This window comes from Typopeltis vanoorti, chromosome 2 (genome assembly GCF_054136105.1).
Source record: "Typopeltis vanoorti isolate ZY-2024b chromosome 2, IOZ_Tvanoo_1.0, whole genome shotgun sequence".
Taxonomy (NCBI): Eukaryota; Metazoa; Arthropoda; class Arachnida; order Uropygi; family Thelyphonidae; genus Typopeltis; species Typopeltis vanoorti.
In genome coordinates, this window is record NC_143550.1 from 66,629,635 (window position 1) to 66,650,819 (window position 21,185).

Genomic DNA, 21,185 nt, shown 5'->3' on the forward strand with positions numbered 1-21,185 from the left:
GATTTTTAGTGAAGATAGTAAATTAAATATAGAAATAGACAACAGAATCAGCAAAGCTGGTATGGTGGGAAGTCAATTGAATAAATTCATATGGAATAAGAGAGAAATTAGTCGGAACACTAAATTAGCTGTATACAAGACAGTGTTCAAACCAATTTTAACTTATGGATCTGAGAGCCGGGTCAGAAGTAAAATACGTGACCAAAGACTAGAGACCACAGATATGAGAGTCCTGAGAAAGATTAGAGGCATGAACAGATGGCATCAATGGCAATATCATATTAAAAACACGGATATTAGGAAAGAACCTAACATTGTCAGCATCCAGGAATGCATTAGCAGAGCTAATCTCAGGTGGTATGGTCACTTAAACAGAATGGGCGAAGAAAGATTTGCAAAACAAGTGTTCTCTGACAGGTTGGCAGGAATACGACCCAGAGGAAGACCAAGATATACCTGGATTGATACGGTACAAAGTGCCTTAGACGATAGAAATATAAGATCTGATAATGTTGGAGTCTTGACAAGTAACAGACCGATTTGGAGGAAAATTGTAGATACGAAGTTAGTAATGATGTAATTTTTTTCATGTAGTACTATCATATCCTGTACACCCTTTGAGGGTAAATGGCAGGAATTTGATGATGATGATGATATTTGATTATAATTCCTTGCAGGTTATCTGGTCCACATGATTTATTTATATCTAGTCTCTTGATGGCATCTCTCTCAATTCAGAGATTGTAAATGGATCCTAGAATAATTTGTTTTTATATTTTGGAGAATTTGCAGCGTTTTTCTCCTGTCGAGCCTGTTTTGATATTTGATGGTCTTTCCTAGTATTCATCTCTAGTTTGCTTATTTTGAAAATGAAAAGCCAGTGTATTTGCGATCTCCCTGTCTCCTATTTTGATATTTCCATCTGGATCTTTTAGCATGTTAGTCTCACTTGCCTTTGGTAGGTCGCTTTGTAAATTAGCAATCAGTTTACAAAGCTTGGTATCTGAAGTGTTTGGATTTAAGCTGTGGCAAAATTCTTGCCACAGCTTAAATCCACCTAATTCTTTGTAATATATTTTGTTTAATTTCAGCATTTATCTTGTTGTTTTCCTGGTTTCCGGAGAGCTTCCAATTTTTAAGATGTTAAGTAATTCATTTCGTTTAGTTATTTTATTGGCAAGTTCCTGGTGAACTTTTGTGTACTTTGAAATAACATTTTTCCTGTAGCCCTTTTGGTTACTTTTCTTTGCTACATTTAGGATAGTATTCTTCCAAGTTATGTAGTCTTTGTCTTAGTCATCATGGTATGCGTGATCTTTCAGCATTTTGCTTACTTCATCCTTGTATTTCTCCCAATTTGCCTTCTGGAAGTTCTAATGATATTTTCTTTTTTGGGTGGGTCTAGTCATTTTTGGGTTCAGATTGATTAATATTGGGGTATGGTTGCTTCCTACTGCTTCCAAAACAGACCAAATAGTTTTGTTGTGAACATCTGGAGACACCGCAGTAATATCTATGGCATCTTTTGTACCATAAGAATGAGACAGATAAGTGGGTTCTCCACTGTTGAGAGTTATTAGTTCCTGTTGCATCTAAGAAATTACTCAGGTTTTCTCCTCTTGAGTTTATTTTCTCTGAACCCCATAACAGGTGTTTGCTATTCATGTCTCCTAAGATAATGGAGTTTTCTTCAATGATATGGGATAAGCTGGAAAGATTTGGTCCAGGTTTGTTAGGAGGATGATAGCAATTGAATATGTTTAATGGCTTTTTACCTGGTTCCAGTATTTGGATTCCTTGTATTTCAGTTCCTTCTGCTACTGTGTCTAGCTCAACAACTTTATATGACAAGTTTCGGATCGGTGTCACTCCTCCATTTTGGTCAATATGCCCGTCTTGTCGTATGATATCATAGTTTTTAATGTTTAGTCTGCTGGTTTGTCGAAGTTTGGTTTCCTGGATGCAGATAATATCAGTATCATGTTTGTCAGCTAGTAGTAATAGTTCATTTAATTTTTCTTTGCTTGCTGGAGTAATGATATCATTTAAATTACATTGGATGATATTAATATTTTTTGTAATAGGTGGAATGATTTGCTCATTTCTCAACTCTGACATTATTTCCAAATCAAGAGTCGCATCGGCTGCCCCGTACACGGTAGCATAGATATAATCACTGAAATTTGTCTCTATGATGGGGCGAAAAAAAGAAATGCTGCTGTCATTAGATCATCCAGAGTGCACCATGAGGAGGTGACAGTCAGCCTTTGCCCTAATGTAAAAATGTATATACACACACACACACATTGCATATAATTTTGTATGTTAAGTTATTCTCTTTATTCTAAGGAAATCTGACAGTCTTTCTGTAAATTTACAATTAGTAAGTAGTAAGTATATCCAGTATTCTATATATCTAACCTTTCCTTAAATTATTATTAATTATAAAAGATAATTATAATTATATTAAGGCATTTGACAGGGACCCGCATGATAAGCTGATATTTAAGTTGCAGCACATGGGTTTGGATGTCAGGTTGGTCAACTGGATTCAGCATTTGCTGTCTGATGGGTATCAGAGAGTTGTGTATGGTGGGGAAGTTTCAAGGAGGCAGAATGCTACAAGTGTCATCCACAGGACTTAGTACTGGGACCTATATTGTTTAACATTTATATCAATGACATTGTCAGTGGATTGCAGGGGAGATATTCAGATGTTTGCAGATGATGTGAAGCTGGGAAGCATTATTAGTAATAGTGCAGATGTGGTAGCCCTGCAAGAGGATTTGAATAAGCTAGACAGATGGGCAAACAAATGGGGTGTCGGTTTAATGCAGCAAAATGTAAGGTCTTGAGATTTGGGACACATTGATGGGACGCTGCATACTCTGTTGGAGGAGCTATACTGAAGGAAGTAGGGGAGACAAGAGATCTGGGGTTGATGATTGATAGAAACCTGAAATTAAGGGGACATATTGCAAAGGTGGTGAAGGTAACACAGAGGATTGCTGCAAAAAAAAAAGAAAAAAAGAAGGACGCTGACCTGCAGAGATGAAAGAGTTATCATTCCGTTGTATGAGACCCTGATCATACCACACTTAGACTATTGTTCACAGATTTGGTCCCCAGGATTTGAAGGGGATAAATTAACTATGGAAAGGGTACAAAGGCAGATTACAAAGATGGTTTCAGGACTGTACAATGTTAGTTATGAGGTTCGGCTGAGGGAATGTGGACTGCAGAGTTTGGTGGATAGAAGAAGGAGAGGTGATATGAATGAGACTTTTAAACTGTTGAGAGGTGGTTACAGGGTTGACACTGGGGAGTTCTTTTGCATGTTTGAACGGCGGGAAAGAGTGATGACAGGGGGCCATCCCTCGAAGTTACAAAAGGAAACTGTGAGCAAGAGGATGGTGAGTGGTTTCTTTGCATGGAGGGTGGTTGAGCTGTGGAATGCATTGCCTGATAGAATGGTGAAAGCAAGAGTGGGTAATGAGTTTAAGGAGTGGTATGATAGACTTTGTGTTTCCTAGGAAGGATTTCCCACGATGAGTCTTTCAACTCAATGGAGGCCTGAATAATAATAATATTGTACTCAGGGGCTCAGTATAGGTGAGCACTGAGTATAGGCATAGCAAACCTGAGATGCCTGAGCTAGACCAGATGTTATTTCCTACAACATACACTTGAACATTCCCCACCACTAAGATACCTATCTTAATGCTAGTAATTTAATATAGGGAAACATATATTACTTTCAGATCTCAAAGAAATCTAAACTGAATGGGAAAACATGGTAAAAGATTGCAAATTAGAAAAGGTTGAGAAACTTTGGAAAAAGAAAAATGTGGTAAAATATGTCACAGGTAAGATCAGAAGCATTGCACATAAAAAGAGGAATTAGATAAAATTTTAAATGAAGAAAACATAGAAATCACAGTTCTTTTAGAAACAAAAGCAACTTAAAAGAACAACAACAACAACAACAACAACAGCTAACTGTCATGTATTATTATTATTATTATTATATATGGTAGAGTAGACAAGCAAATACATCAAAAAGCTGGTGTAATGATTCTAATCCATAAAGCAAAAATATCCCATTATATATACTGGAATGAAAGAATATTAGAAGTATGATTGAAACTAAATAAAGCAAATTCAACAGCTGTTAGAGTGTGTGATCCTGAAGAAGGGAAAGAAGAAGAAAATGATTTTTATAAACTGTTACAAGGAATATATGAAAAAAATAAATAACAGATAGTATAATTATAGATGGAGATCTTAATGTCAGAATAAGAATGGACAAAAGTAATAATATAGAAAAGTTTGGAGCATCAACAGAAACAAAATGGAAAATATCTCATTAATCATATAACATATAATTGAAAAATAATGAAAACATTCTGTAAACACAAAAATATACACAAATATACAATGGCGTGTAAGAGGACGAAAATGAGTAATAGACTGCATTATAGCGAATTAAAAAGCAGCAGGCCTCTTACTAGATACTAAAATTGGGAGAGGGCTAGAAATAGATACAGATCATTATTTAATGCAGACAAAATTAAGGTTCCCACCAAATTGATTGCAAAAAATACAAAACTACAGAATAGTACCAACCCAGCAATATACAGGACAGTGATCAAACCAGTTTTAAGTTATCGACTTGAGAGTTGAGGTAGAAATAAAGCACTTGAATGAAGATTAGTGATATGATATGATATGCACAGATATGCGAGTTCTGAAATTAGGGGTCTGAACAGATGGGTTCAATGGCAAAATCATTAGTGAAGACATTAGGAAGGAACTTGACATTGTTTGCATTCAAGAATGTGAGCAGATTCTTTAAATCAGCTCACATTCTGAGGCAAATTCTTTAAGTCACAATAAAAGAAATTGAAGATTTAACTTCACTATTATGCTTGCTTATATCTTCTTCTAGTAAGCAGTTCCTGAAGCAGCCATGAAAATAATCACTGACAATAGATGTACAACATTTAATTGAGCAGTTCCAAAGACACTTCCAAGGAAAAGAATTTTACTGTAGATTTTGTCTCACTTTATGGAATAGCACTTTTTTGTTTCCCATTTGAGCATTTAGCACCTCTTACTGATATATGAAGGCTTGTTAAATTGCATTGTACTTCAGCATTAACTTCACAGTTCTTTCTTGGAGAGTAGATAAAGTTCCACGTAAAAAATTTTCATAAATCACAGAAGTTAATTTGGCAGTTTTTTCTTTTAGTACTGTCCTCAATCATTCACATTTCTAGGCAACAGCTGTTTCAAAGTTCACAACTAATGTGCATGCCTTTTACTGAATTTAACAGCAAAACTTAGTGACAACGTGGCTGTCATTAATATAACAATTACATATTGCAATATTGTATTGTAGGAATACCACTATAAAGACACAACATTATATATATATATATATATATGTAGAAAGTATTTTACCTTGGGTGTAATAAATGTTAAAGATATACCCAAGGTAAAATACGTTCTACATTTATATCTCATCCTGAGATTTTTATTTAATAAGGTTAAAACACCTTATGATAACTTGTTCTGGTAAAATACTTATAAGCTCTGTATTACTAAAATCTTGGTATTTCTGACCTGGCTCCCACTGATGAGACTTCAGTAAAGGTCGAGACCGGTCTGGGTAGTGGCCCCCTTGCCTTTAATGCATAGCATCATACATCTCCTCAAGGAGATGGGCTGTGCATTAAGGGTAAATATTAAGAGTGATCAGAGCTTATTCTACCTTTACCATGAGTTGCCTTGACTTGCACTACTTTGAGGGTCAGCTAGACTCGCAATACATGCAGGCGCAAACTTGACTTGTTTGTCTGTTTGCTTACTTGGGAAATTGGAGTAAAACCAGGTTTAAAATAGCTTGGTATCTTTAACATATATATATATATGTATATACTAACATACACACATTTTTCTTTGAACTCCCTATGTAATACAATTTTAAGTTAAGTATTTAAAATATTTTTGAGTTTCTTTTTGCATCATACCGCTTAAACTACATGGTGCATCTAACAGTGCTAAAATGTACATTAATAAATGATATAAATAAATAACATTAGGAAAGTAATAACATTCGATGTTTTGATCTCTGTATTTAGGAAAAATACATATAAGATACAAACTACATAACACTACACTATACAAAAGTTAAATGAATCTAAATGCTTGTTAATTTTTTAACTTAGCCTGACCTCTTGTGGGAAAAAATAAAATAAAGATAAATAAAATAAAAATAAATTAATAAAATAAAAAAAAATTAAAATACAAATAAATTAAAAACATAACTACATTAAACATGTCTAAAGTCCTCTCACATTGAGATTTTCTTCTGGGCTTGTTCTTATTGCTATAAAGGTTGCAGACAGGTCCTCCACATTCTTGGAATGATTAATCCGTCATTTTTTTGTTCCGGTTTGGATAATGTTTTAGCATTTCACAAGCTTCTTTGAATTTTCTCTCAAACCAAGTTTTGGTGGTGTAGGGACTTGGTGCCTTTCCAGTCAATTCTGTGGCATGTTTGGAGTGCGTGGTCTGATAGGCCTGTTTTACCGTAGTGGAGGTATTTAATGTGTTGTCTGTGTTCATCTTTTCTGATTGGGATAGTGCTTCTTGTTTCCAGGAAGCACTATCCCAATCATATATAAGGTAGGTTACAGGTACATTGGATTTTGCAAACCCTTGGGTGGGCTAGGTATTGAAGAGGATCTTTGGAAGAGCTAAGTAAATTTCTTAATTTTGTCAGGGATTTGAAGGTAGTCTTAATGTTGTATTTAAGTAGTATTCTGTCAATTTTTTTTTTTTTTAAATGCCTCTGATATAGGGTATGCCATACGCATACCCTATATCAGAGGCATATCTGTTTCTTCTTTTTGAAGAAGAAACAGAAAAAGAAACCAACAGAATTAATCAAATTGGTGATCACGTGGCCAGAAGAAAGAACCAAAAAACTAATAATGCATTATGCCCGTGCTCCCAGAATTTATCGTCTGCCGAAAATACATAAAACTACACCACTACAACCAATAGTGAAGGGATTGACAGCCCTAATTATCACTAAGCCAAGAAATTAGCTGCTACACTCAAGGAGTTGATAGGTCACTCCCCCTCCTACATAAAAAATACACAACACTTTATAAACAAATTTTGAAACATTGCACTCAACGATGAAGATTTATTAGTCAGCTTTGACATAACTGCCATTTTCACTAATGTCCCAATCAATAATACTATTATTCTCTTACAGAATATGTTTCAGCCCAACATCATAGCCCTCTTTGCCCACATACTCCGCTCTGGGTATTTCATGTGGCAAAAAACAATTTTTACCTACAAAAAGAAAGTTCCCTAGGCTCCCCCCCCCCCCAATAGCTAACTTTTACATGGAAGACTTTGATCAACGAGCTCTAGATTCGACCAGCCTAAAGCCACCTAAACAAACAACAGATGTATCCAATTCACCATCAAAATCAAAAACAACTCTCTTCCTTTTCTAGACAAACTCATCGCACTTCTTCCTTCAGGATGTCTCTCCTTCATAGTCTATCGCAAACCTACATACATAAAAATTCATACCACCATGCAGCACAAAAACTAGGAATCATAAGCACCCTCAAACACAGAGCCTACAACAATTTTCTCTTATGAACATGCTCTGAATCAAGAATTCATTAACCAAACATTTGTAAAAATTGGCTACAATAAAAAAAACGGTTCACAAAATCCCCCATAAAAATGCCACTATAAACAAAAAAAGATTACAAAGAATGCCATACCCTATATCAGAAGCATTTCAGACGAAATAGACAGAACACTACTTAAATAGAACATTAAGACTATCTTCAAACTCCTGACAAAATTAAAAAATTTACTTAGCTCTTCCAAAGATCCTCTTCCATACTTGGCCCACCCAGCGATTTACAAAATCCAGTGTACCTGTAACCTACCTTACATAGGGAGAAACAGGATGCACTATCCCAATCAGAAAAGACAAACACAAACGACACCTTAAATACCTCCACTATGGTAAAACAGGCCTATCAGACCACTCACTCCAAACATGCCACAGAATCTGGTTTGAGAGAAAATTGAAAGAAGCTTGTGAAATGCTAAAACATTATCCAAACCTGAACAAAAAATGATGGATTAATCATTCCAAGAATGTGGAGGACCCATCTGCAACCCTTATAGCAACCAGAACAAGCCCAGAAGAAAATCTCAATATGAGTGGACTTTAGAAATGTTTAATGTAATGTTTTTAATTTATTTTTATTTTATTTTATTTTTTCCCACAACAGGTCAGGCTAAGTTAAAAGATTAACAAGCATTTAGATTCATTTAACTTTTGTATAGTGTAGTGTCATGTAGTTTGTATCTTATACATATGTATTTTTCCTAATGATGACCTCAATACAGAAATCGAAACGTCGAATGTTACTTTCCTAATGTTAAGTAAAGTAATTATTCTAACACATGTGTCGTGTTCTCGATAAATTCTTCACTATGAATGCTGATCACCACGTAACCTTAAATGAAAGGATAGTGCCGGATGTATTTTGTATGTTCACTAAGGCAGATTTCAACAGTTCTTCCTGTCTCTCCATAGTAAGCCTGGTCACAAGAACAGAGCACTTCATAAACTTCTGGATGTGTTAAAGAAGAGAGTTTGACCTTAGGTGAATGGATGAGAGTTGCCAATTTGACATAGGGTTTAAATACGGTGCATAGCTGATATTTATTGAGCACTTCAGATATCTTTTCAGATGTGCTTTGAATGTATGGGATGGTAATGGTTTTGCTGTGGTCTTGTGTGATAGGCAATGGAGGGGATTTCTGGGGAGCATTAAAACTAAATTTATTATAGTCTGACCAAGTGAAAAATAAACTTTCAACATCTTTCTCTAAATCCAGAGTAATTTAATAAAAAGGTGGCACACCGTTTGGCAGCTCCTATAGGAGGAGATGACCTTGCTAATGCTTCTGTCTTGGTATCGCCACTTGGGCCTGAAGAGACCTCAATAAAGGTCGAAAGTAGTCTGGGTAGTGGCCCTTCCCTTAATGCATAACATTATACATATCCGCAAGGAGATGTGTTTTTGCATTATGGGAGATACTGAGATAGGAGTGTCGGTATCTTGCTCCACCTTTGCAACAAGTTGCCCGGTGTTGTACCACTTTACCCCAGTCCTGAAGATACTTTCAGGCGCAAACTTTGTTTGCACACACTTGGATAAAGGATTAAACTAAATTTATTATATGGAGATTATAGCCATTGGCTAAGAAAGTGGGACGTGAGTGAGTTCAGTTCCATGCATTCAAGATGTGGTGATATACCATCAAGTCTCATGACCTTATTGACATCAAGTTTACTCAATTCCTCATATTCCTCTTGCTTACTCACCATCAGTGGTTTCTCCCCCATTCCCACTGCCCACAAGTTCTGAATTATGTTGTAATCACAAGGCTTGAATACTTTAATGAACTGCTCATTTAATACCTATACTATATCCTCCTCAGTATTTATCATTCTCCCATTATCACTGACCAACATCATCCTCTCATAATCATTCTTCCTATCATATTATTTTATACTACACCAAGTTATCTAGAATTGTAATGCTAAGTCAGTCCACAAAAAATATATCTAATTATATGTTGAACTATTAAATACACTTTTACACATTTATACAGTTCTGATGTTTTCTGGTCTAGGTGGTTGAATGCACAGCAGATCTGTTAATTAACTAGTTGTGGTTTAAAATCTTCCCATTGTGACATGGATGTTAGTGAAAGCCATTTTTTGCAGACCTGAATCATGGCTTGTTGAAAGTACTACCATATTCGGTGTCTAGAACAGGAAAATTAGATTGTCTTACTTTTAAGCTACCCATCTCCAGTATTAAAAGAAAAGAAATGTGTAATTTACAACCAAATTTTCATGGATTCACATTCAAAATAAATAAATAAATACAGCCATCGATTCATAGGTTTGCCCAGAGATACCTGATTTCCAAAAATAAAAAATTTAACTCAGTTCTAAACACAATATTAAATTGTTATTGCTTATTTCAACACCATCTGTAGGAATTATTGTAGTTGGATTGCACTATACCCACTGCTTAATATCATGAAGTATGTATTACTTTGGTTCAGGTGCAAACTTTGTTTGCTCACACTTGGATAAAGGATTAAACTAAATTTATTATTGAGAGAATACATTTGAATGTGAAGAGAAAATCATAATACCAAATGGGTGAATGAAAGTATAATGTGTGTAATTGAACTCTCCATTGTAGGGGGGGAAAAAGTACTAGTCTGTGGGATGCTTAGACAGTGATTTTATTTATTGGGCATAGTTAAGTGACAGCTTGCAGTTTTTTTTTTTTTTTTTTAGTTGGCAAATATATGCAAAGAATGCAAGTTTTAAAAAATAAAATGGGTCTTAAGAACTTAGCTACTGTTGCTACTGGGATAATAGTTTGTCTTATCCTAAACTGTGGGTGTGAATGAAGAGTGCATTTTTGTCAGAAGCATATACAGGCACTTTTTTTTTCTGAAAACTAGAACCCATTACTAAGAATCCATGAAACGATACAATCAACTGCTTGTTGAAGCTGTATTTCAATAATAACCACATTACAAGAATGACAGAAAATTGTGAAGTCATCAACATATAAAGCAAGAGTCACACTTAAAACAGCCTTGGGGAATACCCCCTTCTGACAATATGATCAGTATAAGGTGATTCTCCCCCCCCCCCCCCTTTAAGATTTGGCTAAATAAAGATTTTAATAAAAACAGGAAGTACCCTCTGAAACCTAGATTGTAATGGTCTTTTAACATGCCTTATCCTCAGGCTGTATCATAAACTTTTTAAATGCCAAAGAAAACAGATTGCACATGTTCATGTTTCGGGAAGCTTCACTTATAGATGTTTCTAGACAGATCAAATGATCCAGTGTCATTTGCCCACATTGTCTATTGGAGCAAAGATGCTTTCTGAATACTACAGAAGTCTGGCATTAACCATTTTCACAAATGTCTTATGAAGACAGCTGGTCAGAATGGTAGATCAGTAATTAAGATCTCCTAATGTCTGCATTTGTTTTGGGTTTGCAATACACAGGTTAATTTGCTTCAGTGTAAATAGTTGATGCAAATTGAATCCAAGATTTTGACTCTGATGTCTAACATGATTTGAGTTTGTAGATTACCTCTGAAATATACCTCATCTTGATCTTTTTTTGACTGGTGTGCCCATGCAAGTTTCTACTATGACTTTGGATTGGCAACTGAAATTATGTTTTTGGAATTTTAGTTATTGCTGTCTGAATTATAACCTCTGTTACATGCACCCTCTGTCCAAAAAGAAACCGAGCTTTTCGAAAATAGAAGAAACTAGGTGCCATATGTTGTATCTTTTTGTTGTCGAAAGCGGCGACCTTAATTAGCAACTGTTTGTGACATTTGTTTCATTAGAAGCAGTTATAGTGCCAAGAGTGACAGTATGTATTGACGAAGGTCGGAAAACGAGTTTCAAACAGAGAGCTGCGATTGACTTTTGTGTTAAACTTCGTAAAAGTTTTATCGAAATGCATCAAATGCTTCTGAAAGCATACGATGATGGATGCTTATCCTGTACTCAAGTGTACGAGTGGTTTAAGCAATTTCAGAGTGGTCGTGAGATGCTTGAGAACGACGAAAAGCCTGACTGTCCAAAAACTGGACTGAGTGAAGTTAACATCCAAAAAGTGTGTGATTTCATCAAAGAAAACCGAAATTGTCCGTGAGATTGATTGAAGATGAATTGGGGATTCCAAAATCAACTGTGCACAACATTTTGACCAAGAGTTTGGGTTTTCATAAATTGAATTCGTGATTTGTTCCCCCACAAGTTGACAGACGACCAAAAAATGTATCGAATTGAACTGCAAGGACCTCATTAAAACCACTTACAAATGGTCAATTCGTAAGAACTCAAACTTCCTTGAAATGATTGTTACTGTGACGAAACGTGGTGTTTTGAGTATGAGCCCGAAACAAAGGACCAGAGTGCTGGGTGGAGACCACCAGAAGAAGAGCATCCGGAAGCCCCTCTTCTGGGGCATCCGGAAAAAAAGTTGCTTGGAGAAGTCAAAAGTAAAGACAATGCTGATTTGTTTCTATGATTCCAAGGACATTATCCACAAAGAATTCATTCCGCTTGGCCATATGGTCAATGGTAAGTTTTATCTCAAAGTTTTGAAGCGATTGATAGCGAGAATTCATTGCATATACCATGAATATTGTGACAACCGACCATTCGTCAAAACATGCTGTCACTCTTGGCACTATAACTCGGCTTCCGATGAAACAAATGTCATAAATAGTTGACACAACAATAATGAAGGTTACCACTTTCGACAACAAAAAGATACAACAGGTGGCACCGCTAGTTTCTTCCATTTTCGAATAGTTCGGTTTCTTTTTGGACAGAGGGTGTACATCACTACTTCACTGATAGGTGTTCAGCTAACTGACACTCAGCTTTAAATTCTGTGAGATGGGAAAATGTATTCTAGTTTCAATTATGAACATTTGACTACCATTCACCCATTTGGTATTATTATTATTATCATTATTATTAGTAGTAGTAGTATTGCAGTCCGAGTGTTTAATTGAACTCTGTAATGTATAAAAAAAACATTATCCTGTGTTTCTGGAATGCTTACATTGACTTTATTTTTAGAGTTTAATAAATAATAATAATAATAGATGCTCTTATAAATGCTCTTTGTTATTGCATTCTAGTATTTTATTTAGTTTCATTGTTTTCACTTCATTTTTCACACTCTCAATTGAAGTGTAGCAACAGATAGAAAAATTGATAGGCTGTACAGTACTTCTGTTTTCTTGAACTTTTCTTTATTGTCCACTTTCCATGGTACTCTAATAAGTGTCTGAAAAATCCAAGTTTCTAGGGAGTATTTAGCCAATACAGAAATTAGACCAAGGAAGTGGCAAAATGAACCAGATTTAAACTACATTATTACAGTTTTCATTCCAGATAATTTCCTTGCAGGTTCAGGAGAATGTTGTTTGCATTCTAATTTTTCTTTTATTTCAGGCTGGACCTATAGGTGCACTTCCTGTAATTACCCAAGAGAATAGGCTAATTGAAGATCTTCTGTTTTGTTTAGCAGTAAGTAATTTTCAGTACAGTGTATATGTTATATTATTATATTTTGGATTAAAAAAAAGTATTCAGGTTATATTTAATTAGAAATTAATAGATTGCTTAACCTGTTTTAACAGAAGTTGGGCCAATTGGCAGTTTAGATAATAATATTATCTAAATTGCCAATGTTTGGTGATCAAAGATAGAAAAAGAGTCCAAGAACTGAGGTTTTTTTTTTTTTTATTATTATTATTTGATTTTTATCAAGACTAGTAGAAGTACCCTAATGAATAGCCACAGTTTTTTACTCTATTGCTGAGAATATAGAATGCACAGTATTTATTACAAAAACATGTTTATTTAATAACATTTCTTTATTGCTTCATGTTACTTCATTACATTAATACTAAACAGCTTAGTGGTTATCTTAATAAATTAACTAGGATTAGAGGAAAATATTGATATGTAACAAGTCCAAGATAGTCAAGAATGCAATCTGTTAGATTTTTTGCTGATCTATTTATTATTTCATATTATGTTGGTGCAAATTTGATGTAATATCATGTTGTTATAGAATCACATTGGATGACGTTCTTAAGATCTATGCCTTTTCCTAACCATAATTTGAAATGCTATTAAGAAAAGTGAGCATGATGAAAGGCTTAATAAATTAATCTTTGAGGAAACATTTTGTCAACCAAGTGCTTCATAGAAAAGAAGGCACATTTCCATTCTGCACATGAGAAATGACATTAAAAAACAATAGCAACATTTTACATGATTTATAATCTACCTTGAATATGTCATCCACACGGTGCATGTGCATGCACACACACATGTACACCTGTTCCCTAAATCCAGGAGTTTTGTGGAGAATATACTGTATATGTTGATCCAGACAGACCACCCCCTTCAAAACAAGAACAACGTAATATGCATGCTCTACAAAATAAATCAGGGTTCCCAAAACACACACATGCTGCAATACTTGAAGCATAATTCCAGTGGGTCTATTTGTAACATTAGTACAGTAAATTTAATGGATAAAAAACATGTTGGAGAAAAAAATAAATAAAAGTTTATGAAAAACTTTATAGCTTATATTTCTCTACTGTAATACTAACATCATAGCAAAAAAAGTACTGCAGGCTAAACAGTTAAAATACAAATTTGAATGTTAAATATTTTTAAAATTGAAGTGACATCTCTGTTAATTATTTACAGCAGTAGGATATTTTATAACAATTTTAAATGTTCATTTTTCAGATAAGTGTTTTCCAATTTTCAGAGATCGATACAGAATTAGTCTTACTGAGATTTGGTTGATGTAGAAAGCCTTCTTGGGATTCTTTAAATCATCTTTATTTAATTGTAAATTATTATCATTTAAATTCTTTAAATAATTTATCTTTCAGATTTAAAGGAATTATAGTGAAGTGTCACATTTAATATGGTTCTGTATTATTGCCATGGTCACCTCATCTGAGCAAGCAGTTGGACCATAGTACCTGAGGCTATGTGATCAAGGAATGCAGTATACCCAGGATGATACCAAAGAACTACTTTATGTTTTGTAGAAGGAAAAGAGGAGATAAAAACAAACTGAAATTTTTATAGTGTATTGAAGGATTCTTTTAGAGACATTTTTAATGTATGGAACACTTATCCTGTTCTGATATCAGAGAGCTGTTTAGGCAGATAATTATTATTTTATTAATTATATATATATATATATATACACATAAGGGTGAATCTAAATTATTGTTGGGATTTCCTTGGCCTAAACAACAATAAAACATAAAACTGCTTACAGAATATGAAAGTGTAACTCAAAAAGTTTTATTACCTATACAATCATACAATGAAGAATGCTAAACAACTTCAACATATGTGCCTTTCATGGCACATAAGAAAGTCCAAACAATAATCAGTTTCCCTCCAAGTGTTCTCCATCATTTGCTGTGTAACTGTTCTATTGCAGCAACAATTCTGGTCATTGAAAGAGGTCACAGGAGTCTGATAAGCAATGTCCTTCATGTATTCCCCCACAGGAAGACATCAAGCTGCGTAATATCGAGTGAGCACAGAGGCCACGGAATTGGTCCACAAACCCAGCCCAGGAAAATACGTCACGAAATTCTCAGACAATAACAGTCCAATGTGGCAGTGCCCCATCTTGCTGGAACATCATATTTGGCTGATGATCTACCAACCGGGATAACAGATACAGCCATAACATATCCAGATATTTCACAGCTGTCTGTTTCTTTCTGCAAAGAAAAAGATCCCGAAAACTTTCGAACATGAGAAAGCACATCAGACATTCACCTTTGGACTATCTCTTTTGAATACTTGAATGGCTTGAGGGTGAACACTATCAATCTACTGAAATTGCTTTAACCAATGTCAGATAGCATTATCTGAAGGTGGATGCTTTCCATACTGAGTTCTGTAACAACGTTGTGTTCTGATAATGGACTTTGTTTTGAAAAACCAAAGTGCACACATTGCTTTCTCTTGAACAGTTTGAAGTATGATGTCACATTACCTCCCAGACATCAATGCAGCAAGTACAGTATTGCCAAATAAAACTTTTTGAGTTGCACTTTCATATTCTGTAAGCAGTTTTCTTTTGTTGTTACCAGTTTGAAAATTATAGGCCACGGAAACCCTGACAATAATTTAGAATTACCCTGTATATCAATTCTTACACATGATAGTGTCATGGGTGGGCAAGTGGTTAGAGAGAAGAAAGTAATTCGTTGATATGTTTCTTGAAGAGCTGGGTGTTTTAATCAGTGGGGAAAACAATATGAGACTATTGAAGAGGAAAGAATTGATTACATTGATATGTTTGGAGCTGAACTCTATATTGATGTTGACTAGATCCCTGTGTTTATATATAATTAGAGAGAAGTGGAGGATTGTTGATGGTAAGCATCCATGGAAATACCTACAGAAAAGGCATAATGCAGCAATAGAGCATCTATGAGAAATTGATTAGAAGAGAGAAAGAGAGGGGGGGGGGGTCATTTATCAAGCAGATAGCTCTTTTGAATAAAATAAAGTATTCTGAGGAAGATTTTAGGTGCACCATTCCCAAATATGAAAATAGTATTCTAAGGTAGGGTGATTTTAGATTTATGAAAACTGAACACAAATAAAGAATACCAGGCTTTTTTAGAGATGAAGGTACTATGAATATGTGTTTGTGCCTGGATAGATTAGATGTGAAAGTTGCTCCAAGAAGAGAAAACTATCAGTAGTTTTCTTTTTTGTCAACAATGAGGGAGAGTGAAGCATATTCTTCTGGGAAATAAGACATGATTGCATTATGTGCAGTTAAAACTCATAAGGTTTTCCTCACTCCACCTGAATGACAAGAAGATTAGTGTTTAAAGCATTGGTTATAAAAAGATAGTAAAGATCATTGATGTATAGAAGGAAGAGCATAGGTGAAAGTGTAGATCCCTGGAGTACTCCAGCTTAGATTGAAAAATCTGATGAGAGGAAACTTGACCTGCAGTGAACAAGAGGAAGTTGATTATCCACTCACAAAGGGCAAATAACCATAAGATGGCCATGATGTCAGATTCAAATGCCTTAAAACATTCCATGGCTTGTGTCCAAAAGTGGTTAGGATTAGCTAAGATACTTATTGTGTAGCAAGAACGGTAGAGTCCATATTAGTATTTAGTTGCTAAATAAGTTACATATCAGTATTTAGTTATTTAGTACACTAAGCAATTGATGAGATTGTAAGTATTGCCATAGTTGGCTGTTGATGATCTTTTTCGTTATTTTCAAGAATATTGAAGTGAGAGCAGTAGGGCAATAGTTTGATGGTTGACTTATCTTCCTTTTTTGGGAACAGGCTGGATACAAGCTTGCTTTCAAGCTGAGCTGTTGGATAAATACCAGATAAGTATGACAACTCATAGAGGTGATATAAGCTGGGTATTAGTTCTGGTGCACAAGCTTTTATTGCAACTTGAAGAATACCATCAGGGCCAGGAGACTTGCTAGTATCAAGGCTATTGAGTGTATTTTTCTAATATCTGGATAAAAGAGGTCTACTGTATAGTTCATGCAGTAGTGAGAGGAGATTTACCTTTGCTGTCTAAACAAGAGTTTGGAGGAAAAAACTGGTGCCGAGAAGTCTGCCTTAACCTTTAGGAGATGTTACCATTGTACCATCAGGGTGTGTGTGTGTGTGCGAGAGAGAGAGAGAGAGAGAGAGAGAGAGATGGGGGGAGGGGAGAGGTGGAAACATGAAAGGGCCGAAGTTGTCCCACTGCATTTCCAAGGGACCAAAAGGTTTGACAGCCATTTGAGCAATAGGCAAGCTTAGTACATTTGACCTTTACAAAGTCTACGCTGGATTTGTTGTTTTTGCAGTTGTTACGGACTGTAGTGTAAGTTGAGTGAGAGGCTGTAGTTTTGAACTTGAGCCATTCGGTGTATGCTGATTTTTTTTTGTCTTGGACTACTTTAGCATGTTTGTGAGCTTTGATAAGGATTAAAGCTTTTAGTGAAATAAAAAATAAAGATACCCATCCCAGTGAGAGTAATTTCAGTTATTAGATTAGAGCAAGTGCAAGAATCTGAAGAGTGGAAGTAATTAGATCGTGGAAATAAGGCATAGAAATCCCAAAAGTCACTCCAGTTGGCACTGTTGTAGTGCTGTAGGTTATATGAGGTTGAGACTGACTGAGGGGGAGGAGGACAATGTGAATAGTTATGGTCAGACTAGCCAAGAGTAGAGCTAACATTTGAAGGGACAGTTGGTTAAGACAAGGTCAAGAAAAATGATGAGGATTATCTCATTTTAGTGGGTTGTAGAGCAATTTGTACTAAATCATTACTGACACTTTTCTTCCAGCTTGGTCTGTGAAGTTGAAGAAGGAAAACCAGTCTGAATTATGGGCATTGAATCTTCAAGAAAGATTAGGATAATTGTACTCTATGTTGGTTGGCTTTCAGATAATCAAATAAATCAGTAAAGTTAGTTAGAAGAGCCTTAGAGGCAGCAGATGAAGGCAGAGAGTGATAAGGAAATCTTGAGCTATAGCAGATTATATAAAGGATATTCAAAGTCTGATAACTTTTGAAATGGGATGTCAGACCTGAAAAATGCACAAGTCTTACTAGCAAAAGGCATCATGCATGATGTAATGTAAAAAAGTTTACTTGAGATGTAGAGGATGGCAGTTGAGGTTTTGGATATCTGTATGTGGTAGTGATGCATCCTATTGGTGGAATTGTCCTTTGATGTTCATAAAGTTATTCAGAAGTTTTCTTTTTTGTTGTTTTTTAACATAGAATTTTGTTGAATTTTTATTTATTTATTTTTTATTTTGTTTTGCAATTTTTTTATATATTTTTAATATTTTTTGAGATTTTTTTTAATCACAGAGACACTATAATTTTTTATATTTTTCATAGTAGTAAGCAGAATATTAGGAAAATTTATACAACAGATAATATTACCATGAGTCCTTCACCCTTTGCATACAACATAGGTAGACTTAGAGAGTGACCAGATTCCAAGCATGGCCTCCTCCCTTCAAGCTGCTATACTCAGACTTCCTCCAAGCACTACCTGGCAAGGTGAGCAGCAGGATTATTTGTTGATCAGGAAACCTAAAATGTTAACATTTTAAAGCTACTCTACTGCTGCACCCTCAGATGGAAGAGGTGCTGGGCTCTCTAGTTAAATAAATGCAGTGTGGAAAGCTTGAACATTGAGGAAGAAAAAGTGGGAACAGAAACCAGAAACCATGCTCTAGAGACAAAACATGTCAACTTCACACCTCTAATAAGTCTCACCATCCAACTAATGCTGGGGTCCTACAAGGTTCAGTTCTCTCACTGACCCCTCTTCCTTCTATATATATATCAATGACCTACTTCAGTTGACCTCTAGCCCAATACACAGTTTTGCAGTTTTAAGATAAGGTAAGGTGTTGGAAAACCTCAACCCACAGAACATCAACCACCACTGCCCTTAATTCTGACCTCCAAGCCATCTGCCAATGGGGCTCAGATAACCTCGTCAACTTCAACGTTAGTAAAACTTAGTTCTGTCTTATTTCTCACAAATAAGAACCATTTTCCCCCAGCATTGTTTTCGATAACACTCAAATTCTTAGACAAGATGAAATTTCTCTTCTCGGAATTACCTTGACATCAAGCCTCTCCTGGCATAAACACATTTCAATCATTGCATTCTCAGCTTCCAAAAAACTAGGTTTTCTCTTTCGCTCAAGACGCTACTTCACTTCTAAACAGCTGTTAACACTATACATGTCACAAATTCGCCCAGCTCTCGAATACTGCTCTCTCATCTCGAGTGGTGCTCCAAAAAGCTCCCTCAAAATGCTTGACTCAATACAGAGGAGAGCAGTTAGACTAATAAATGACCCATCCCTCACCAATTCGCTCCCCCTCCCCCTCTTTCACATAGACGCTTGGTCTCTGCAATCTGTATATTCTATAAATATTTCCATGGGAAACGTTCATCTGAAACAGCATCAATAATTTCCTCACCCTGTACTAAGCCCAATGGAACACGTACAGCTGCTGCCCAACATCCTTTCACAGTACACCTCGAAACCCACAGAACAAGTTTCTTTTCCTCCTCATTCATCCCGCTGCTGCAGCACTGTGGAACAGTCTCTTTCCCCCCCCCCCAAGATGTATTTCCCAAGGAATACAACATACAGGCATTTAAATCAAGTGTAAACAAGTTTCTCCTTTCACAACCCACCACCCATATACGGTACTAAAGTACTATAGGTTGACCAGCCAACCTCCTGTATAGGGCCCAACATTAAAAAAAAAAAAAAAAAAGTAAGACAGTGGTGTTTCACTGGGCAATGAAATTCATCTACACGATAGTGGTCTAGTTGACATTTTCTACAACTAGGGAAGATATGCTTTTAAGATGGGAATACTCACCTTGCAGACCCTGATTTATGGAAATAGGCCATACCAGAAGAAAGTAGGATTGAGTCACATATTAAGGTTGTATACTGCATGATCATCAGCTCATAAATAGCTCATCACATTCCAGTACATAATACATATTTTATAGCCATTTAACCAGATTAAATCATCTTCATTAGAGCAGATAAGTGGGCTCAATTTGCAAGGTTTTAATAACCAAACTTTGGGTAGAGATTAATAATTATTGATTTATTAACAGAGACCTCCAGGGAGTCAGGGACTTATTGAGGGAGGCCACATACTACACACACCAGCTATCATACTTATTCTTTAATTCATTCACACTGCTTACACTCACAACATCCAAAGGCAATCCATTCCAATCACGTACCACCCAATGAGAGAAAAATCAAGCCCCCCCCCCCCTTCCTTCTTAGCGGCATTCATTCTCAGCTTCCAAGGATGCCTTCTTGTCCTTTCCCCACCCTCCATCAATCGAAATCCTGCATGACCCTTACAGAAGTTTGCAAGTCTCAATTAAATCACCCTTCTTTCTCCTATTTGCAAGTGTCTGAAGTCTACAAATTCTCAATTTGTCATCATAATCAGTATTCCACAATCCTGATATCATTTTTAACACTCTCCTTTGCACTCTCTCCACAATCAGAATCACAATGGAAACCAGGAGACCAGACCTGCACACAATAGTCCTAGTGAGGTCTTATTAAGGCCTTGTAAAGAGGCAAAATATCATCCTTATTTTTACATGTGAATGTTCGTTTCAGCATTGCAATTATCTTTCGAGTTGTATTTGTAATTTTTGCTAAATGGCACCTGAACTTCAACTTGCTACCTACTAACACTCCAAGATCCCCATCTTGATCAGTTTCTTCTGGCATAATCCCACCAGTATAATACAACATTGGATATCTAATCACGCCAAAGTGAATGACCTTACGTTTACTGACATCTATTTTCCCATGTCCACAATTCCATCCTATTCAAATCAATTTGCAAGTACTGCATATCAGCTGCATTC

The 21,185-nt window shown here is 35.7% G+C and overlaps 1 protein-coding gene across 2 annotated transcripts in view; it reads left to right on the forward strand.

The window, feature by feature from the left end:
- The window catches only part of LOC150109125 (gamma-tubulin complex component 2-like), a 491,041-nt gene that overhangs the window by 220,331 nt on the left and 249,525 nt on the right, over positions 1–21,185 (forward strand). For both annotated transcript variants that reach the window (XM_090405736.1, XM_090405742.1), the window contains exon 9: positions 13,148–13,222. In XM_090405736.1, coding sequence (XP_090261862.1) covers positions 13,148–13,222 — 75 coding nt within the window. The remainder of the gene's footprint in view (positions 1–13,147; positions 13,223–21,185) is intronic.